The following is a 20,262-nucleotide window of genomic DNA, read 5'->3' as shown; positions in this document are numbered from 1 at the left end:
GCTCCTCAGCCCCCATGAGAACCACCACAGACAATGGGAGCTGCAGATGAGCAGCAAGAAGTGGTTACTGAATTGACCAGAATTGCTCCCTCACAGTACTCCAGACCCACACATGTAGTAAAACTCACATCCCTCTATGGATTTTCCTTTCTTTTAAATGTTCAATAAAATAAAAAACTCAACCTCATGCTCAGAAAATTGAAAGCTTTGAAAAACCTCCTCTTCCCAAAGGGTCCATCCTACCAAAGAAGCTGCTGAAGGCACCTCTTGTGCTTCAGGAAAGAAAGGCAGTGGGAAGAAAATTAACATTCACTGGAATTCGGATCTCTCTGGAGCTCGTGGCTTCTCTTTTTCACTTAAATCCTCTCCTGAAAGTCTTCACACCACTCCTGAATGAAGTCCTACCTGGACAGACTTATTACCATCTTTCTGGGAAATAAGAGGAAAAAACCAACATGGGAGGCTCTGGAAAGGAGAAAGCCATGGAGAGGGATGGACTCAAAGCCATGGTGAATGTCAGGTCAGAAGCTTCTGGTACAAAAGGCTCTGAACTGTTATAAAAATGTGGGGGTTTTCCAGATACTTTTTCCTAATGAAGGAATAGCACTAAAAATGCATCCCACCATATTCTCCAAGGGGAGAATCCCCATCATTCCCCTAAAACCAGGATAGACTGACTAGTCCATCACTGGGAAACGTCATAAACATACATTTATATATTAAAATATACAACATATAAATTTAATTACATTTTAATGTATATTTATATGTTAAATCTATATAAACCCACAAAAGGCAAGGCATAGTTCTGCAACGTTCTCAATCCTGAATGGTTCTTTATCTCATAGACACAACCTATTTTTTATAGCTACAATTTATTTATATATATAACTGATTTTATATATGGTTTTATATATTTTCATATATAATTTTGAATATATTCATGTATCTACATAAAAAACCCACAAAGGTGGGCACATATTTGCAACCTTGAATGGGTCTTTATTTTACTATAATCATCTTATCCTGCCCTCCCTTAAAAAAAATGCCACCTTTGTAAAGGCACACAGCCATTCCTCTGCTAAGTTATTAAAATGAACATCAGAAATTATCCAGTAAAGGCAAGGATTTTAACCCTTCCAGCCCTGAGTGGGTATATTTATATATTCCAAGTGTTTCTGTTCCCTGCATCAGCGACCGCAGCCCCTGCATAAAAACGCCAATCAATTTTTAGCACGGGCTCAGTGTGGCTTGATGCCATGCTCTTCATATGGCACTGAGCCCTTCCTAAGAGTCCTCCCTGTTCCACCTCCTCCCTCCTGCTCCAGAAAAAAAACCCCCCTTGAATCCAAACCTTCAAATCTTTCCAGTGGCTGTAATGAAAGGGTGGTTTGGCAGCAAAAAAAATATTGGCAGGGGGGAGAACACATCATCACTCAAGTTCCAGTAGAAGCTGGGAGACTGGCACGGGGTGGGGGGAGCTATTTCAAGGGGTAGTGCCACCATAAATAAATAAATATTGACAGATCCTGCCAGGATCTGCTGGAAAGGGCAGGCAGGGAACACAGAGCACATTCAGGAGCCCATGGAGATGATTTCGATGGAGCAGATTAAGTGCTGCCTATACCTTTCTTTATACATCTATCTTGGCTTTTCTGGGGCTGAGTCTGAACATGTTTGTACACAGGAGGACATTTGCCCAGTTTGGGTGGGTTCCAGGCATGTTTGCAGGAATTATTTGGTGCCTGACAGCACAATTTTCCTGGCTATGGAGGGCCACGCTCATATCATCAACTACAACAAGCAGGAGTGACCACCTACAGCTGGCTCCTGGGTGGGCAGTGGGAAAAACCCTCCCATCAGAAGGTCCCAAAGCAGGTCCCTCCAGCAGGAGCCAGAGGATAAAGGATCTGAGTGGCTCCTCCCCTCCTGGAAAATGCTCTTTTGAGAATCTCCATCTGTCTTAGCTAGGATCGTGGGTATGGCACCGTTCCTGCAAAACATTTGCACCAGGAAGCAGCTTGACACATGGAGAAAGTTCCAAGTGAAGGTAAAAGCACGAAGTTAATTACCAGCAGGGCCTGACATTTAGAAAAGGACATTAAACAGGATTTTCAAACAAGATTTAGGCTTGCTTTTCAGCTTAAGTACTTGCAGCCAAACCCGAGATTCTAAAAGGCCTCCTCAGCCACCTGGCCCTGGAGATCCCAACATTTTCTAACCTTTCCTTCTTCAATCTGAAACCACCACGCCTCTGCTCCTGCTCTGCACATCCAGAACCCAGCAGGCAAACACTCCCCTCCTGCCAAAGCCCCTCCAAAGCCAGTAACAACAGAGCACAGGACTCTCCTCCACCACCTCCAGAGGCAGCTGGAGCAGGCTTAAAAGCCCTACTCCCAAAACAAGGCTGGGAGCTTTGTCTTTAAAGCACTGTCACCTGGGAGAAAGAACACTCTGGTGGCTAGATCTTCTTCCAGCTACTCCAAATTTTTAATGGGTCTAAGTGCAGCCTCAGAGAGGAGAGTTTAGTACAAAGCTAAAGGCTGCTCTGGATGGGGACGTGTCTGAAGGAAATGCAAAGTCCCTGTGGCCAAGACAGCATCCCACAAGTGAGCTCCTGCCTCTGCCACCCAGCAATTAAGGAACTCCCCAGGGAGCAGAAGGTCCAGGATTTTGGCTCCAGGTCCTGGGAATACTTCAACAACCTGATGTAGAGCACCCATGCAGATGCCAGGGCAGGGAGTGGCACCATGTCCTGGCTCAGGGACGTGCCAAGCAAGGCCCAGGTGGCTCTGGTGACCCTGGGAGGGTCCCCATGAGGGTGGCACACGTTACCTCTGCATCCTGGACATCCTGTGGAGCTCCATGTCATCACTGCCACGGAAGCCTTTGGCAAAGGGGTTGTTCTCAATCTTCAGCTGGGTGATCTGAAAGGGAGGAAACGCAGCAGGGTCACGGCAAGGGACAGAGGGGACAAAGGTTATTAAACCCAAGGCAGGTGGGATGGGAGGGAAAACACAGCTTGCAGGAACTCCAGGCATCCCTCAGCTCAGGCACTGACCATTCCAGATGGGCCTTTCCCTGGAATGCTCCACAGGAAAAATATCTCCTGTCAACAGCCTCTCGCTTCTCCCAGGCTTGTCCCATAACTAACACGTGGGACTGCTCACACACATTTTTCTCTGGAGAAAATCTGCTTTCTGAGAGTTTCATTTTGCTGTTGGGACAGAAAGGGCTTCGCTGCTCCAAGGACCAGGGATGGAAGTTGGATCTGAACAAATCCCAACAAGTATTTTCTCATCAATGCACAGACAAGACCAAAAGCTCACCTCTCAGACCCTGCACCCTCTCTCCCAGGCCACTGAATCTCACCCTTTGGGTGTTTCAGACCAGCTAAATGTGCTCCAGGTGCTCTGCATCTGCCATCCTGCCCCACAGCTGGCAGCACTGCATGGACTCATTACCTAAATTACTTTGAGGGCAACTTCACCTGTGACCATCAAACCCTTAAGGATTTTTTGTCTCCCCATCACTTCCAGTTTGCTCACTAAGTGAGAGTCTAAAGTTTAGCCAGATTAATCCCCTCAGTCTCAACTTTGGTCCTCTTAAAACATCTAAATTTAAGATTTAAAGCAGCTTCTAGACAGACCATGCCCTTACCCAGGGACTATGCTGCTCCAAGAGGTTCCATCCCTCCTCCACTACTTTTCCTGAGGGTTTTGGTGAGCAGGGCTTGTCATTTAAGCCAATATTCATTGTGGACCAGCAACACCCTCAGCTGCCCTGTGGATTTTGCAAAAACTCCCTCTGCCTGCCAAATCTGATGGAAATACTTTGGTGCCTTGGCAGAAGAGGACTGAGCCTGGACCAGGTGTGATATTGTTGCAAAGACCCAAAGTTTGTGCAGAAGAGGGGAATTTTCCCTTTTTTTCCCTCTTTTCTCCATCCCTGCCTGGCAGTCTGAGCTCTCAGCAAGGACTCAGGAGAGACACTTGCCCAGGAGGAAAGAGAACCCCGTGTTTGCCACTGGAGGAGCTTCACGCTCTCACCACGTTTTATGGAAACCCCATCCTTCCTTCCCATTGAGAGCTGGCCAAGGGGAAGGAAAGAGCTCAGGATCAAGGCAGGGAGAACAGAGAGAGGTTCATGCTCACAGAGTCAAGCACAAACAACCAGGCCCACCTCCCTGCCAAAATCCAGAGAGGAAAATCTGGCTCGCCCAGTGTCAATAGCAAACCTCGCCAGGTGGATGCACAACCAGATTATTTTGCTCTTTTCTTGTCTTTCTGCATATTTTTTTCCAAGGGCCGCTTGTTTATTTGCCATTTTTGCCTTATTCAGCCCCAAACTTCTCCCAGAGCCCCCCACCACACTTACACTTATCTCCACAGGCATTCCCATTAAATCAGGACCATACTTCAGCACATAAACAAGCCCTTGGCACTTTTGGCACTTTTTTTTTTGTCCCTCATTTCAGATTTCAAAGAGAAGGTAAACAAACAATCTTTTGGGGTCAATTTGCCAGTTGAGCCATTCTCTAGCAATAAAACAGAGGTGCATTTTGTAATTAAAAGCCCTGAATTATTACACAACCAGCTGTGTATTTTGCAAAGCAACTGCCTATCGGTTTGAAGGTGGTGACTCTTCTAGAATGAATAATAGGCATTATTCAACATTTTGAATGTTCCTGAAGCCCTGTAAATGTAGGAGTTGTCCTCTCTTGCCGACCCCAATGGCAATATTTGCGCACATAAGTGAAGTCCTTCAGTGAGTGAGGATTTACAGGATTGGCACCAGCACACAAAGGCACAAAGGGCCGGATTCATCCCAACCTGACCAAAGGCATTTTAACCAAGGCGCCTGCACTGGGAGCCTCAGCTCCCTGCTGGAATCAAGGGAGGGACATGGGGACTGCCAGAGGGCTCTGGGGTGGGTGGCAGTGCCTTCACAGGTCCCCAGTGCACTCTGGTCACTGGAGGAGGAGCCAGCAGTGCTCCAGCCCCTCGTTTAAGCCCCTCAGTTGAATGCCCCGTTTGATTCTTCAAGGTTTTAATGACCCACGAAATAGCAGCCAAAATATCAAAATGGGACCTCAATATTGCAAATCTGGTGGTTTAGGAGAAGAGAAATCCCCTAACCCACACCAGGAACACACTTACAAGCGAAGGTGTTGATGCTGATGGCCAAAAGCCCCAAGAGAATCACAGCCAACTTCAGCCTCCTTAAAATTAAGGATCTGCTGCATTGAAGGCATCTGAAAACCAGGGACTAAAGATTTAGAATTAATTCTCAGAGCTTTAGTGTCCTTCAGATGGATTGGAGCTCCCAGAACAAAGTTTCCCCAGGTGACACCTCATGGCATCAGCCACCACAAAGCCAGGAGAGCCCAAGCCAGATTTAACAAAACTGTACACAACAAACTAAAACACAGAGAAAAAGCTGGTGAATCCCTGCTTTAGCAAACAACCTGTGGAAGATATTTCACTTGGCCACTTTTTTGCCTGACTTCCCAACTATTCCAGAGGTGGAAAAGCAAACTCAGGGGTGGAAATAACCTTCTTCTAGATCAGCTTTGCCACAGCAAAACTGAGTTTAATTGACTATAACTCACGGGGGGCAGGGGGGAGAAAAGCTGTCAGAAAGTCAAATGACAATTACCTCATGAAAAATAAAACAAAATACAACGTCCTGCGAGGTCATTAAGACAGAGTGCCCAGGGCTGAATTGTACAGCACAGGTTCAATAAAACTGAAGGGCTTTGTGTATTTGTTTCTGACAGCAAAGTTTCCCTGGTTCTGAAGCAGCCACAGACCCTTGGAGACCAGAGCTTTGCAGGGTGAAGCTTCCCAGATTTCCACTTTTCAGGGTTTGTCTGACCTATGGGTTCATCTTCACTTTAATGGGAAGTGACAGTTCCCAGTGGAATCGGGAATCCCAAAGGAACCCCTGGGCTGCTCCCCTGCACTCCTTTCTCTGGGCTAATTGGCCACAAAGCTCTTCTGCTGAGACCTTCCCAACAGCATCCTCAGCTCCAGCAGGACAAAATTGAGCTTTGCATGGAGTTAGGTCGAGGAAAGATGCTTTACTTCTTTTTCCTTTTCCACAGACATGCATTTATATGAAATTTGTGCCTAAGGGCTCACGAATATCATTATGGCCAAAATCAAAACTACAATTTTGTAGTATTTTTTATCAAGAACTTAATATTTTTCCTCAATTGTTTCTCACTTTAGAAGTTGTAACAAAGTTAAAACTTTGTTAGGGGTGATGTGCTCCACACCAGGTGTTCTGGACTCTATTTTATTTATGTATTTTGCTAGCAACTTCTTTTTTTAAGCACTTAAGCTAAGGGAAAACTCTTCACCCTGATCTTTTTGGGCTCTTCTGAAACTAAGAAAGGTTGGGCATTCTGGAAAAGGAATGTTCTTCAAGGAATGTGGATCCTGAATTTCTGGATTCTCACTCAGGTCTACTTAGAGAACTTAAAACTGATTGGAGGGGGAAAAAAATTCACCATTTAGTGATGAAGAGGTGCAGATGATCACCCTTGAGAGGTGCAGAGCACTCATGGAGCTCCCCTCTCCGTGGGGATCCAGTTCTCCCTGGCCTGCAGGTGCCCATGGTCCTGCTCAGGGTGGCACAGAGGGACCTGGAGCAGCTGTGCCAGGGCTGGAGCTGGCAGTGCTGGGAGCCACAGGAGCTGGAAAGCACAGAGACTTCTCTGCCAGGCTCTCAATGAGCCCAGGAAGGAGCCAAGGCAGGATGGAGGAAGCCAAACCAGAGGAGTGGGAAGGAGAGAAACAGATGCAGACAAGTTGGCTGCTGAGCCCAGGGACACCTGGGCCAGGCAGAGGAGCTGGATGGAGAGCTGGGACTCAGAGCCCCAGGAGAAGGGAGGGGGCAGTTTCTGGCAGAGGGGAGAAGATGCTGAACCCAAAGCTGTGAAGGAAATGGGAGGGACTGGGAGGCTGCTTGGAAGTGCTGGGGTGAGACAGAGGGGCTCACTGAGGAGCCTGCTGGGACACAGGGACCAAGGATGGGAACAGAGACCTGGCACAGAGCTCTGGGGGAAGGAGGTGAGTCTGCAGGCAGGATGGATGCCAGATGCAGAGGGAGCCTTGGCCAAACTGGAGGAGAGGGGCTGCTTTGAGGACCAAAAGGGTCCAGGGGCTCAGGGCTGGCTGAGAACCCCATCCCAGGGCTGGCAGGGAGCAGGAACAGGACTGGGAACAGAAGGTGACAAGGCTGCTTCAGCCAGAGTTGGAAGAGTTTTCCACGAGATCCCTGGAAGGAAGCACTGTCCCAGCAAGGCCTGGAGCAGCAGTGAGAATCATGAGGAGCAGCAGAGAGAATCAAAGAGAGAGCAGCAGCTCCCTGCCATCCTCAATGCCCCAGAGCAGCAGCTCCCTGCCATCCCCAGGGCTGCACAGAAGCCACCAGGTCTGGTGATGAAGAGGAGCTACTTGGTGTCACCTTGCTTAGCCCCAAGGAGCTCTGTCTCTCCCAGCACTTGGGGGAGCCCTCTTTGGAGAAGAGTCTGCCCTGGGTAAGGAGAGGGGCTGTCCCCTCTCTCCAGCCAGATGGAGAAGCACAGGGACAATGAGCCCAGGCAGGGCAGGGAGAGCCTGGGGGCTGCACAGGGGAGTCCCATGAGATGCCAGCCAGGCCACCCCACTGGTGGCCTCTGCTGAAGGGGTGGAGGTGGCCACCTGCAACCTGAGACAGGGAAAATGGAGCTCTCAGGAGAAAAAACCCACACCCAAGGACCTGCCCACCTCCAGCCCTCAAGGACAGTGACAAGAAGCCACATGCTCAGAGGGGACACCAGCTCTCCAGAACTCCCAGAGTGGAGCACCACTGACTCACCAGCATGATTTTAGCACTGGGTCTTTTTCTTTCCTTCCTCCACCTTTTTCTTCCCTTCCTCCTTTTTTTGGGGAAGGATGAACCTCTCTAGTCAGAAACCCCACCAGATACCTGGCAGTGAATCCAATCTTTGGCCATGCCCTGCCCTGCTCCTCCCTGGTGCACACAGCATTTCTGGGTGCCTGGAACATCCCACCCGGGGCAAACGTTTCCTTAAAAGAATTTTGGCTACCAAGAATGTTAAATAACTTAGGGTGGGGGAAAAAAAAAATCAGCATAAAACCGGATATCCTGAGGGGGGGGAACCAATATAAAGCCCAAGCCCAGCTAAGGGGGAAAGTAGGTTGTAAAAATTAATGAGAATAATTGTTGTGAATTCTTGCTTTTGAAAGAACCCTCGTGAGGGGAGAACCTTAATTATTTCTGTCTATTAGGTTCATTTCCTGGTCCTAAGCAGAGAGCTCATACCTAATAAATATGAGCCAGTAACACAATGATTTAAGCTACAGCAAAATGGTGCTTAACTGCAGGGAAAGTTAATATTTGGGAATCAACCTGATTGCAAGCACCCATTGTGTAAATGGCAAGGAAATGAAATGTGCATGTGACCTTTTTTAACACCTCAGTATTTCTGGGGTGTTTTTAAGGGTAGCAGAGAGGGGGGAGGTGACCAATGGAGCTGCTGACAACCGCCCTGAAAACTTCACCAAAACTCTCTTCATTGCTTAAGCCTCTTTTTGGGGAGTAGGGCTGAGGAGAGGGAGATCCTAGGGTGCTTAAATATCTTTTCAGGCTGTCTAAAATATCAGGGGAAATAAGCACAAGCCCTGCACTGGGATTGCAGCTGTGCTCTTGAAATAAATTGACCTATCTGGAAGCAGGCAGGTATTTCTATAAGCTGTGTAAGCACGGACTCAAATGCATTTTGGGGTGAGTTACACAGTTCATTCTGTAATAGAATTCAGCTCTAACAGAGCTCTTGAAACCTAAACCCCGTGCAGGGATGAATTTGTGTGTGTGTAAAATACATTGGTGTATAAAACTCTGTGTAAAATATGTCAGAGGCTGGGTGGGGTGGATGGGAAAGATTGCATGAGGGATGAGCTACAGGTGAGAGACAAAAATGGGAAAAAAATCAGCAGTGCACTGACAGCAAGAGCTGGGGATGCCCCACATGTTGGGGGCTGCCATCCTTTATGGCAGGGGGGAATGCAGCCTGTGTTACAAAAGAAAAATCTGGTTTTCCAAGCAACCTCAGCTGTGAAAGCTGAGCTCAGGTTTCAGCTGGGGGAAAAGACCCCAACTCAGTTTCACCCACCTCAGCTGGGAGATGTTTCTCCTTGGCATCTGCATCAACCCCAATATCATTCCCCATCTGCACTGGGGTGAGCTCCAACTTTTATTCCCTTCCCTGCAGGGAGATGCCATTTAGGGAAGATCATCCCCTGGTTTATTTTTATGGCTCTATCTTTCCCAATTGGGATTTTATCTTGGGGCTCCAGCCACTCTTCCCCTGTTCCCCCCTGATTCCAAGCAGCACAGGGAGGAATGTGTGTGTCAGGGGGCAGAGGGATGTCAGAGCCTGTAAAACGTGTCAGGGGTGTGTAAAATGTGTCCTGGTGTGTCTGTGGGGATTCCTGCCTGTGTCAGATACACAGATGTCATTTCTTATCACACAGATGTTGCTGATTTACAATCAAATATTCCTGCTCCTCCTAGCATGGCAGTTTTCCCAAACTACTGTACTTACATGTTCCTGCTTTGCTTTAGTTTTATTTGCATGATCATTTCTTTTCCTATAAACCAGCCCCATTTTTCTTCAAAGGAGAGCAGCTCCATTCACGTCTGTTTTCTGCTCGGGAAATGCCTTTAAAGCAGGCAGTGTGTCCTGTTTTATTAACTCCCACTTCTATTAATATTATATTCTTTCTGCAAATCCATCAAGCAGAAGTTAAACTTGATTTTATAGCATCCACAGTGGAGTTATAATTTAAGGCATAATTTGGCAAGGACTCAATTTGGATTGGGTTTGCTTGTCCCAGCCGTGCCAGCAGCTCCTATTTTAAAGGGCAGGGAAGTATTTTCCTTTCTCCCTAGTTATGGTGGAACACTCTTTCTTCTCCAGCCCAGCTCTGCTCTCTGCAGCTTGCTGGTCAGCTGATGGATGGAGGAAATGCAATCATTTCACACAGCTTTAGGAACCTGCATTTCCAGGAAAGCATCCAGGATTTCTTTGGGGTGCTAAATGACTTTTCTCTGTTTGAAAAACAATTATTCTATGGGGTACAAAGGAGCCATCCTACCTGCCTGTAAGTACAAGTTTATAGTAAGTGCTTTTTATGTGATTAGGAGAGGAATTTGCTTTTTTGCTGAAAGAAATTGAGTTTTCATGGGGCTGTGGCAAACGACAGTTGGTGAAAGAATCATCTGTGGAGAACCACACTGCCTTCAACACTCAGCCTTCCTCCTCCTCCTCCTCCCGTGCTGGGCGGGGAAGCCCAAACCCAAGCAGGGAAGGAGCGGAGGGGCAACAACAGCACCAAGAAAACCCTTATTCCACCCAAGCCAGCAGAAGACAAAGCCATCCCGTTATTCTCGTGCTTTGTTTGCTGATCCCGGGAGCTGAGCCTCCCTTTCCTGCCCGGGCCTCCCGGCTGCCGAGCCCCCCGTGGGCAGCCGGGTTATCAGCGCCCGGCCGCGAGGGGAGCGCCCGGCTCCCTCCTCCAGATTAGGAGCCTTTGACCCACGGCGAGGGGGGGAAGATAAAGCAAACTTCCTCGGTTGGTCGTCTCCATGTAAGCAAAGCATCCTGGTGAGCTCATTCCCCCCTCCCCGGCTCGCCCCGAGCCTGGCTTTGGATGCTTTGTGCGGCCAGGAATAACAGAGGGGATGGGATGGGAGAGGGGAAGGGAGGAGGAAAATGGGAGAGGGAAAGGACAAGAAGAAAGGACAAGGGGAGGAAAGAAAGGGGAAGAGAAAGGAGAAGGAACGAAGGAAGGAAAGAAAAAGGAGAAGAAGGGGACAAGGAGAGGAAAAAGAAGGGGATGAGAAAGGAGAAGGAAGGGAAGGAAAAGGACAGGGAGGGGAGAGTAGGAAAAGAAAGGACGAGGATAAGGAGAAGAAAAGGAAGGGGACAAGGAAGTGGAGAAGGGGAAAGGAGAGGAAAAAGGAAGGGGGAAGAAGAGGGAAGGGAAGAAAAAGGAGAAGGAAGGAAAGAAAAATGGAAAAGAAAAAGAAGGGGTCAAAGAAGCAGCAGGGAGGGAAGAGGGGCTGAGTGTCTCAGGAAGAGGGAAGGAGCAGGATGCGGTTTGCGGGGCGGGGGCCGGCCCAGCCCCTCACCTTGTGGTTTTGGTAGGAGGTGACGGCGATGAAGGCGGTCTCCGGGAAGACGTGGGTGCAGAAGGCGGTGTTCTTGGAGCCGAAGCCGTTGTTCTCGTCCGCTTTCACGATGTGAAGCCGGGGCTGGTATTTGTGCATGGAGTTCAGGATGATCTGGGCAGGGGGAGAAGGAGAGGACATCCCGTGGGAATGGAGGGGGCACAGCACGGCGCATCCCCCCCTTGCCAGGTCAGGAGGAGAAGGACACACATCAGCAGGAACCCGCAGCCCCTTCCCCAAAACGTTTGCCCTTTTCAGGAGCCCCTTCCCCAAAACGTTTGCCCTTTTCAGGAGCCCCTTCCCCAAAACGTTTGCCCTTTTCAGGAGCCCCTTCCCCAAAACGTTTGCCCTTTTCAGGAGCCCCTTCCCCAAAACGTTTGCCCTTTTCAGGAGCCCTTTCGAAGGGCAGATGGAGGTGCTGGGGTAGGGGCACGGATCTCTCCAGAAACTCACTCGGGGAGCCCAGCAGGGCCAGGAGGTGCTGTCAAAGGTGCTTCCTCACCTGCTCCCCCCACACAAACCCCTGAGGGGCCAGAGCTGCTCCCCCAACGCGTGATGGGGGCAAATGGGGGCATCTCAACACCCCCATCCCATGGCAGGGGGGTAAAGAGTGCAGAAAGGGTGAGGGAAGAGAGCTGGGGAGATTTGGGGGTTTAGGGACATCCCTCCCGCCAGCCACCCGCACAGGACGGTGGCGGAGCCGGGAGGGGCTGCGGGGGGTTCCAGATAAAAAGCGGGCCCTGCTCGGTACCGGGTTAATCCCGGGGGAGGATGGGGGACGGCGGGGGGCCGCTCGGGCCCGATAATGACTGCCGGACCCTGGCGACAGCGAGACGCAGCGCGTCCCGCCGCCGCCTCCCCCGTCCCGGGGGTTTAAGCAAATTGCTTTGACATCCAGGAAAGTCGTAGACATCAACGGTGAACGATCTAATGGTTTTTAATTTCATTACAGCGACTCTAATTGAGAGGCTCCTGGCGCAGCTCCTCCTCTGAAGTCCCTTATTGTCCCCTCAGCGTCTTCGGTTTGTTTGGAGGGACTTTTTCCCCAGAGCCGCCTGTTCCCAGCGGGGATGCCTGGCCCCTTTCCCCCGGGCCGGATCCCCCCCCGGATCCCCAAAAGCACCCCCGGGGCTGGGATGGGTTCCCCCGGCTGCGCTGCTCCCCTCCCTCTTCCCGCAGGAAAGGTCCTGATCCCTGGGAAGCAGCCCCTGCAAACCCCTTCTGCAGCAGCTCCATTAGAATTAAAATAAAAATTCGAATTATAAAAAGAAAAATGAAATCAAGCCCCGCAAATGGAGGTGCAAAGGAGAGCTTGTAAATGATGCTCAGCATTGGGGTGGGCTCGGGACTCTGCTGGCTCCTCTCCCCCAAAGCCCTCTCACTTCTTGGCTACCGCGTGGGCGAGGATTTAATAGCACAAAATTTATCATTAAAAAGTGAAGAAGAAGAGAAAAAACAGCTTGGAAAAAATGAAACTGAAGTGTTGAAACGAGACTGGAGAAAAATCCACTCTTGGAAAGGGCTGGCAGGATCTGGAGTCACATATTCGTTCAATTATATATTTTATATATATATATGTACACACACATATATATATATTTTATTCATACATGCACATATATATTTGCTCAGAGGAACTCGCATCTTTGGAGACCTTCGAAGGAGGGCTGTTCCTGGCTGCAGAATTCACACAAATTTTCACGGCCCCACGAGTCTCGCAAAGACTTTTAATGCCCAAGAAGTTCTAGCGGGATTTCAATTTCTCTAATTGTCTTTAATTATTGTTACTTTTCCTTTTTTCTTTTTTTTTGATCGAGGGATCCACATCGTTTTAGGTCCTATTTCCTCCGCTAATTATGCCTGATTGATTTTACCTGTTAGGCAAATTCTCGGTGGCAGCGGGCGGATTTTGACGATTGGGGACTCTCCATGCGATTAAAATCCGAGTGACCAAATACTCAGTGAAGCCAGGAGAGCTTCACCCACTCGCCAACTCCAGGCCCCGGGGGTCTGTCATCAATTCCCATCAATTCCCATCAATTCTATTGAAGGTTTATGCTTCTAATTTTTGGGGGGTCCTCAGTGAGGCTCATCCCGCTCTCTCCGGGGTGAAATAACGCCCCAGGAGCCCTGGGTTTGAGAATGGGTAACACTGGCAGGCCCTGGTGGCAGGGGACACCCGCCATGGGTGCTGCACAGCACGATGCCCTTGTCCCAGCCCCGGCACTTACATGTCCGAAGGGATCCAGGTGGTTGTTGGTGAGTTTGAGCTTCTGGAAGGAAACCAGCTGCCTCATCCAGTGCGCTCCGGTGGCGGGGGAGTCGGGGTGCACGTACAGCCTGCCGGGCATGGCCGGCTCTGCCTTGCCTGTCACCGACCTGCGGGGACACGGGGCTGAGCTGCGGCCGCCTGGGGACGGCCCGTGGGCTCCTGCCCCCTTCAGTCCCCTCCCGTGGGCTCCTGCTCCCCGTGCATCCCCTCCCGTGGGCTCCTGCTCCCCGTCCGTCCCCTCTTGGGGTTCCTACTCCCATCCGTCCCCTCCCGTGGGTTCCTGCTCCCCGTGCATCCCCTCTTGGGGCTCCTGCTCCCCGTGCATCCCCTCCCGTGGGCTCCTGCTCCCTTCAGTCCCCTTTTGGGGCTCCTGCTCCCTTCAGTCCCCTCCCGTGGGCTCCTGCTCCCTCCAGTCCCCTCCCGTGGGCTCCTGCTCCCTCCAGTCCCCTCCCGTGGGCTCCTGCTCCCTGTGCATCCCCTCCTGGGGCTCCTGCTCCCCGGGCATAGCTCCCCGTGGGCTCCTGCTCCCTTCAGTCCCCTTTTGGGGCTCCTGTTCCCGGCCATCCCCTCTTGGGGCTCCTGCTCCCCGGGCATAGCCCCCCGTGGGCTCCTGCTCCCCCTCTGTCCCTTCCTGGAGTTCCTGCTTCCGTCCATCCCCTCCCGTGGGTTCCTGCTCCACGTCCGTCCCTTCCTGGGGCTCCTGCTCCCGGCCACCCTCTCCCGTGGGCTCCTGCTCCCTTCAGTCCCCTCTTGGAGCTCCTGTTCTCGTCCATCCCCTCCCGTGGGCTCCTGCTCCCTGTCCATCCCTTCCTGGGGCTTCTGCTCCCCGTCCATCCCCTCCCGTGGGCTCCTGCTCCCCGTCCATCCCCTCCCGTGGGCTCCTGCTCCCTGTCCATCCCTTCCTGGGGCTCCTGCTCCCCGTCCGTCCCCTCCCGTGGGCTCCTGCTCCCCGTCCGTCCCTTCCTGGGGCTCCTCCCGTGGGTTCCAGCTGCCCCTCCGTCCCCTCGCACCCAGGTACCCCGTGCAGGGCAGAAAAGGCATTTCCAGCACGGCTGGCTCGGGGAATTACTGAGCTCTTTGGCACCTTTCCCGTCGGAGATGGCTCTCGCCGCTCGCCCGTTTAACCCCATCCTTCCCCTAATTAACGGCCAGGAGGAAAAAAAACCCCAATCCTTAAAGATTTTCCTGCCCGGCGATATTCCCTTCCTTAATATAATTAAACCATCAGCTCCACAATAGCAAACAACCTCATCGTCAATCAGGATTCGTTAATTGCGACAGAATTCCTGCGGTTTTTCCTTTTTTTTCGGATTTCTGTCCCATTTCTCCAGGAACACCCCACTGCGCCCAGGTGAGGCTCCTGCAGCCCAACATTTTGCACGGAAAAAGAAGGACGAGCCGCTGATTGAAGGATTTCTCGCCCCCGGGCAGCCCCAGAGGTCTCGTCCCTGTCCCCCAGGCGTGCCTACCATTTATTATCGGCGAATTTGTATCTGTGGTCATCCGCCGGTACAATATCCATCAGCAGGATGTACTTCGTCTTTGGATTGAGTCCAGTGACCTTCACTTTGTAACTGGGGAACATCCGCCTGTTGAATAAATAAATAAATAAATAAATAAATAGATAAAAGTATAAAACCAAAGTTTGCCAAGGTGATTTCGTGTGTGCGAGGAGGTGACATTGGGGGGAACATTTAACAAAAGGGCTAAACCCCGGTCCCAGGTGGATCTTCCCCACCGTCCCCTTGGCGTGTGGGACAAGTTTGGGTGGTGCTGGGTCCCATCCAGGCGAACCGGGTGATTTATCAAAGCCAAATCGGAATTTCGAGGCTGGCGGGTTTGTTCATTCACCTCCTCGTGTGTCTGCTCGTTTATTCGTATTTTTACTAATTATTTCTTTCACTAAAGTTTTGAATCTCCGGGTTTTTTTAACAAATCTGAGCGTGAGAACTTTTGGAAGCAAGTTACTTCCCTCCCTCCATAAACCACGGGAACGGGAGAGGAAATTTGCCAAAAAAAAAGTTTTAAAATAAAAGTTATAATATAGATACGCCTATAAAAATTATATTTGTATATCTTTCTATAAATGTATATGTTTATAGAAATATGTTCTCATATATTACATATATAGAAATATAAACATTTTAAAATACATTTATATGAACACCTCGAGGTTCTAGGGACAGATACGGAGCAAAAAAACCTGCACGCACTCAGGTGGAAGAGAAAATCCGTGAACAGCCGTGCGATCACCCCGAGACAGCAGCAAGCACACCTGACAAATCCTTGGAAACCCTCGGATACACACAAGGCAGGGGCTTTTCGAAATATTTTCCATTACTGCAAGGCAGGCACTTAAACCACTGCTGTTATTTTAGTTCGAGCTTTCCAAATATTTAAAAATAAAGCAGATGAAAATGGAGCCCTGGACTTAAAACAGGCATAAACAACAAAAAAAAAAAAAAAAAATCCACAAAAAAAAAAAAAGTCCCACACCTCTAAAAATACCGCGCCCTTCTCCGAGGCTCGGGATCTTATCGCTGCCGTGGGGCACCTGGGCTGGGCTTTAATTCGGGTCTAAAAAGTTGTAGGAGGGGGGTGAAAAGTGCCCAACGAAGGCAGCGGGTGTTGAACTTAAACTTTTTAAGGGAGAAGAAACCAAATTCCACCTGGAGATTAATCTGTAACTCCATGGAAAACACCTGAGCAGCGCGACCAGGGACTTCAACGAGAACCACGGGCAATGATGTAAATAAGGAAACCGAGCCCGCATCTTCCCTCGAGCCCTGCCTGTAAATGTCTCTTTTATTGCTCTCCAGATGAGATCTCTGTCCACAGAGATTTTTGTTTGAAATTTCTGCAAGGTGGTTTCTGTCTCCCTTCCAGAGTTGGATTTATTTTTTTTTTTTTTGTCCCCGTGAACCGGGGTTTTTATCGGGAGATCCCAATCCCAACACCGGCTTCATCCCATGTCCCCTTGGCCACAAATCCCTCTCAAATCCGTTTTTGTAGGAGCGAGGTTCAAGGGGAAGGCGAGATCTATTCGCTAAAACTTTACCCAGCCAGGTCGATATTTATTTTCCCCCTCCCTCTTCAGGCAAATTTTGGAAGCCCACAGCAAATACCAGCTGACAGAGCAAAATGAAAGTTTGATTCTGCCCTGTTGATTGCGTCCCTACAACCTGAAACTATTCCTACACGTGGAGACTTTTTCCCTTTTTCTCCAAGAATTCTAATTGAAAATCACAACGAAAAATCCTCCCTCGGGCTGCTCCCAATTTGTTGATAGGACTGGAGAGACTTTTTTACTGCGTCTCGCTGGCCGCTCTTCAATTTAACAACCCTCCACCACGTTAATATCCAGGATAATGTTAAATCCCCTCAAAAATACCCTCGTCCACATATAAATATCTGCGGATCAGGTTTACACAGCCGGTCATGGAATCGATTAAACCCCAATAAAGTTGGATTTGCAAGGCTGCATATTTTGCCGCACACCCACGCAGATAAACACCCGCATAGAAACACACCCACATGATATTTATTTGCCGACGCATCTATCTCTGCATCTAAACAGCTTTATTATCTCTCTATAAACAGTAGCTTAAGACCGCCTAGACTTTTAAAAGGGGTGAAGTGGCTGAGATGGGAATATTCGCTCCACAGTGAGCAGAAATAAATAAAAAACCCTGTAAAACGCATAAAACTTTGGGGGAAAGCAGAAGAGCCAAATTGGATCAATAATAATAATAATAATAATAATAATAATAATAATAATAATAATAATAATGGCCCAGCGAGCTGCTCTAAACAAAGTTTGCTTTTTGGCCAAGTGGTTGCAACTCGCGTTCGCCTGGAAAGTTTCCAAAGGCCTGAAGTCGGAATTAATGACCCAACTGTTCTGGTTAAGAAAGAAGCCAGAAGAAACAATTTCTGCCGCCTCTCTGCAGGCAGGGAGGGCTCTGCACGGCCGGGCAGTGGCACCCACCCACACACACACACACACACACACACACACGGGCTCGGACACGAGAGGTGGGACCGTCCCCGTGCCAGGGAGGTGCCCGGTGCCCCCCAGCCAGGCGGGGGTGTCCCCCCGTCCCCGCAAACACCGAGGGGACCGTGGAGCCCCCCTGCTCTTACCTCCCGGCCTTTGTTATGATCATCTCCGTGCCCACTTCGTGGAATTTCAGCCACAGCTCGCGTTCGTGCAAAAACACCTTGATGCCCTCCATGCCCTGCGGAGCGGGGAGGCACAGAGCGTCACCCCGAGGGGAGCAGGGACAGCCCCGAGAGCCGCGGGGAGAGCCCCGAGGGCAGCGGGGACAGCCCCGAGGGGAGCAGGGACAGCCCTGAGAGCAGCGGGGACAACCCCAAGAACCATGGGGACAGTCCCGATGGGAGCGGGGACAGCCCCGAGGACAGCGGGGACAGCCCTGAGAGCAGCGGGGACAGCCCCGAGAGAAGCGGGGAGAGCCCTGAGGGGAGCGGGGACAGCCCCGAGGAGCGGGGACAGCACCGATGGGAACGGGGACAGCTCCGAGGGGTGCAGGGACAACCCCGAGGGGAGCCGGGACAGCCCTGAGGGGAGCGGGGACAGCCCCGAGGGGAATAGGGACAAACTCGCCAGGACAGCCGGGCCCTGCACGGACCCGCCGGGAGCTGGCAGGGAAGGGCCGGGCTCTGCGGGCCGAGCTCGGGGCACTCCCGGGATAGCCCTGCCCAGAGCAGGCCGGAGGGTTTGAAGGCCGGAGGGGTTTGAAGGCCGGAGGGGTTTGCAGGTCGGAGGGGTTTGCAGGCAGGAGGGTTTGAAGGCCGGAGGGTTTGAAGGCCGGAGGGGTTTGCAGGTCGGAGGGTTTGAAGGCCGGAGGGTTTGCAGATCGGAGGGGTTTGCAGGCCGGATGCCCGGGATGCCGCTCAGGGCAGGCCTGGAGCGGGGTCCTGCGGGGCTCTGGGGCGGGGGGCGATGGCAGAGAGCCCCCGGGCCGGCTCCCACCGCATCCTCCCGGAGAAATCCCCCGGCGCCCCGGCCCGGCTGCTCCCAGAGCCAAGCGGAGGAGATTGACACCGTCCCACGAGCGATTTACAGGCCAGAGCGGCGTGGGGTGTCACCCTGCTCCCGTCGCCCCCTGATTTTCTCTTTCCCACCCTGCGCTTGGGGCAGATGCCACCGTGGGGACAACACATCCCTGCAGCCGGGCTGGGAGGCACAGGGGACACCCCCGGCCAAACCAAGCCCTTCTCCCCGTCACTAAAAATGCCCCTCAGAATTCGGGGGTCGCTTTCCAAACACCCCCGGTGCCCGCTCTGGCCCTGCCGAGCCTTCTGTGCACCCCGTGGGCAGCGGGGTCCATCGGGGGTACCTGCCGGGGGACCCCACGGCAGGGACCGCGGTGAAAATCTCCTTTCCTCGCATTTCTCCCCTGCCAGGGCTCCCAGCACGGGGAGAAGCCGAGGGCTGGCTCGGAGCACGGAGCCCACATAGCGCCAGGGGGGCCAGGGCTGAGGGAGGGCACCAGGGACCCCCCAAGTGTCGCTCTGGGGGTGCCCACGCGTGGTCAGCCTGTGCTGAGTGCCCGCTGTGCCCACCCGGGTGTCCGAGGGTGCACAGATGTGGATATGTACAAAACATACACATTTATATATAAATATAAAGGGCATCTCCGCCCGTGCATTTGCCCACTCGGGCTCGGACACTGGTGGGTGTGGGGGTGCCGCTGCAGGGCGGGCTCCCCTCGCTGTGTTTTGGGGTCCTGCTCCCCTACTGCTCCTCCACACCCCCAAAACTCTCCCGGGCACATCCCCGCAGCTTTGGCTCTTGAGCACGACCTCAAATAACACGAAAGGAGGGTGAGCCCACGGCCAGGCGAGGCTTTGCTCTCGCGTGGGGCCTAAATTCACCCAACCCCCGGCTGGCGAGGGGGCAAACCGCGGGGAAAAGGGGGAAACGAGCGAATGGAACAGGGATGGGGTGGGAAAGGGGCAATGAGCGAATGGAACTGGGATGGGGTGGGAAAGGACAAATGAGCGAATAGAACAGGGATGGGGTGGGAAAGGGGCAATGAACGAATGGAACAGGGATGGGGTGGGAAAGGGGCAATGAACGAATGGAACAGGGATGGGGTGGGAAAGGGGCAATGAGCGAATGGAACAGGGATGGGGTGGGAAAGGGGCAAAGGAGCGAATGGAACAGGGATGGGGTGGGAAAGGGGCAAAGGAGCGAATGGAACAGGGATGGGGTGGGAAAGGGGCAAAGGAGCGAATGGAAGAGGGATGGGGTGGGAAAGGGGCAAAGGAGTGAATGGAACAGGGATGGGGTGCAAGGGGAGCAGCGTGGCGCTTACCTGCTGGGTGAAGGCTGCTTGGGGTGAGGTGGGTGACTTGCTGGTGTTGCCCAGCTGCGTGTCCTGCTTGCCCTCGGCCTGCAGCTCCTTGGCCTCCGGATCGGCCGGCGTGCTGGGCAGCCCGAAGCCTTCCTCGCTATCCGCCATGTTACGAGCTTCCTTCGCCGAATCCCCCACTGCAGGCACACGTCGGGAGAGAGCAGAGATAAGAGACGCACAAGTCAATGCTGACGTTTAATAAAAGATAGATTTTGATCGGGCGGGGTGGCTCCGAGCGAGAGCAGCGCCGGCCGGGGCTGCCCCGACCATCCCAACACTCACTTTAACACTCACAAGGCCCTTTAACTTTGGGAGAGGGAGAAATAAAGACTTTTATTTATTATCGCAGCCCGCAAGGGATGA

The 20,262-nt window shown here is 51.7% G+C and overlaps 1 protein-coding gene across 1 annotated transcript in view; it reads right to left on the bottom strand.

The window, feature by feature from the left end:
• The window catches only part of TBX5 (T-box transcription factor 5), a 36,227-nt gene extending 16,191 nt beyond the window's left edge, over positions 1–20,036 (bottom strand). Inside the window, exons 1-6 of the mRNA XM_071444903.1 lie at positions 19,861–20,036; positions 17,660–17,754; positions 14,986–15,105; positions 13,476–13,623; positions 11,206–11,358; positions 2,836–2,927 (exon numbers count right to left, since the gene is read on the bottom strand). Of these exons, the coding sequence (XP_071301004.1) occupies positions 2,836–2,927; positions 11,206–11,358; positions 13,476–13,623; positions 14,986–15,105; positions 17,660–17,754; positions 19,861–20,007 (755 nt within the window). The 5' untranslated portion in view covers positions 20,008–20,036. The remainder of the gene's footprint in view (positions 1–2,835; positions 2,928–11,205; positions 11,359–13,475; positions 13,624–14,985; positions 15,106–17,659; positions 17,755–19,860) is intronic.
• Positions 20,037–20,262: the final 226 nt, after the last annotated feature.

The sequence above is a fragment of the Agelaius tricolor genome, unplaced genomic scaffold (assembly GCF_023055355.1).
Source record: "Agelaius tricolor isolate 1412-34295 unplaced genomic scaffold, bAgeTri1.0.p SCAF_20, whole genome shotgun sequence".
NCBI lineage: Eukaryota > Metazoa > Chordata > Aves > Passeriformes > Icteridae > Agelaius > Agelaius tricolor.
This window is presented reverse-complemented; position numbering and strand designations above follow the sequence as displayed.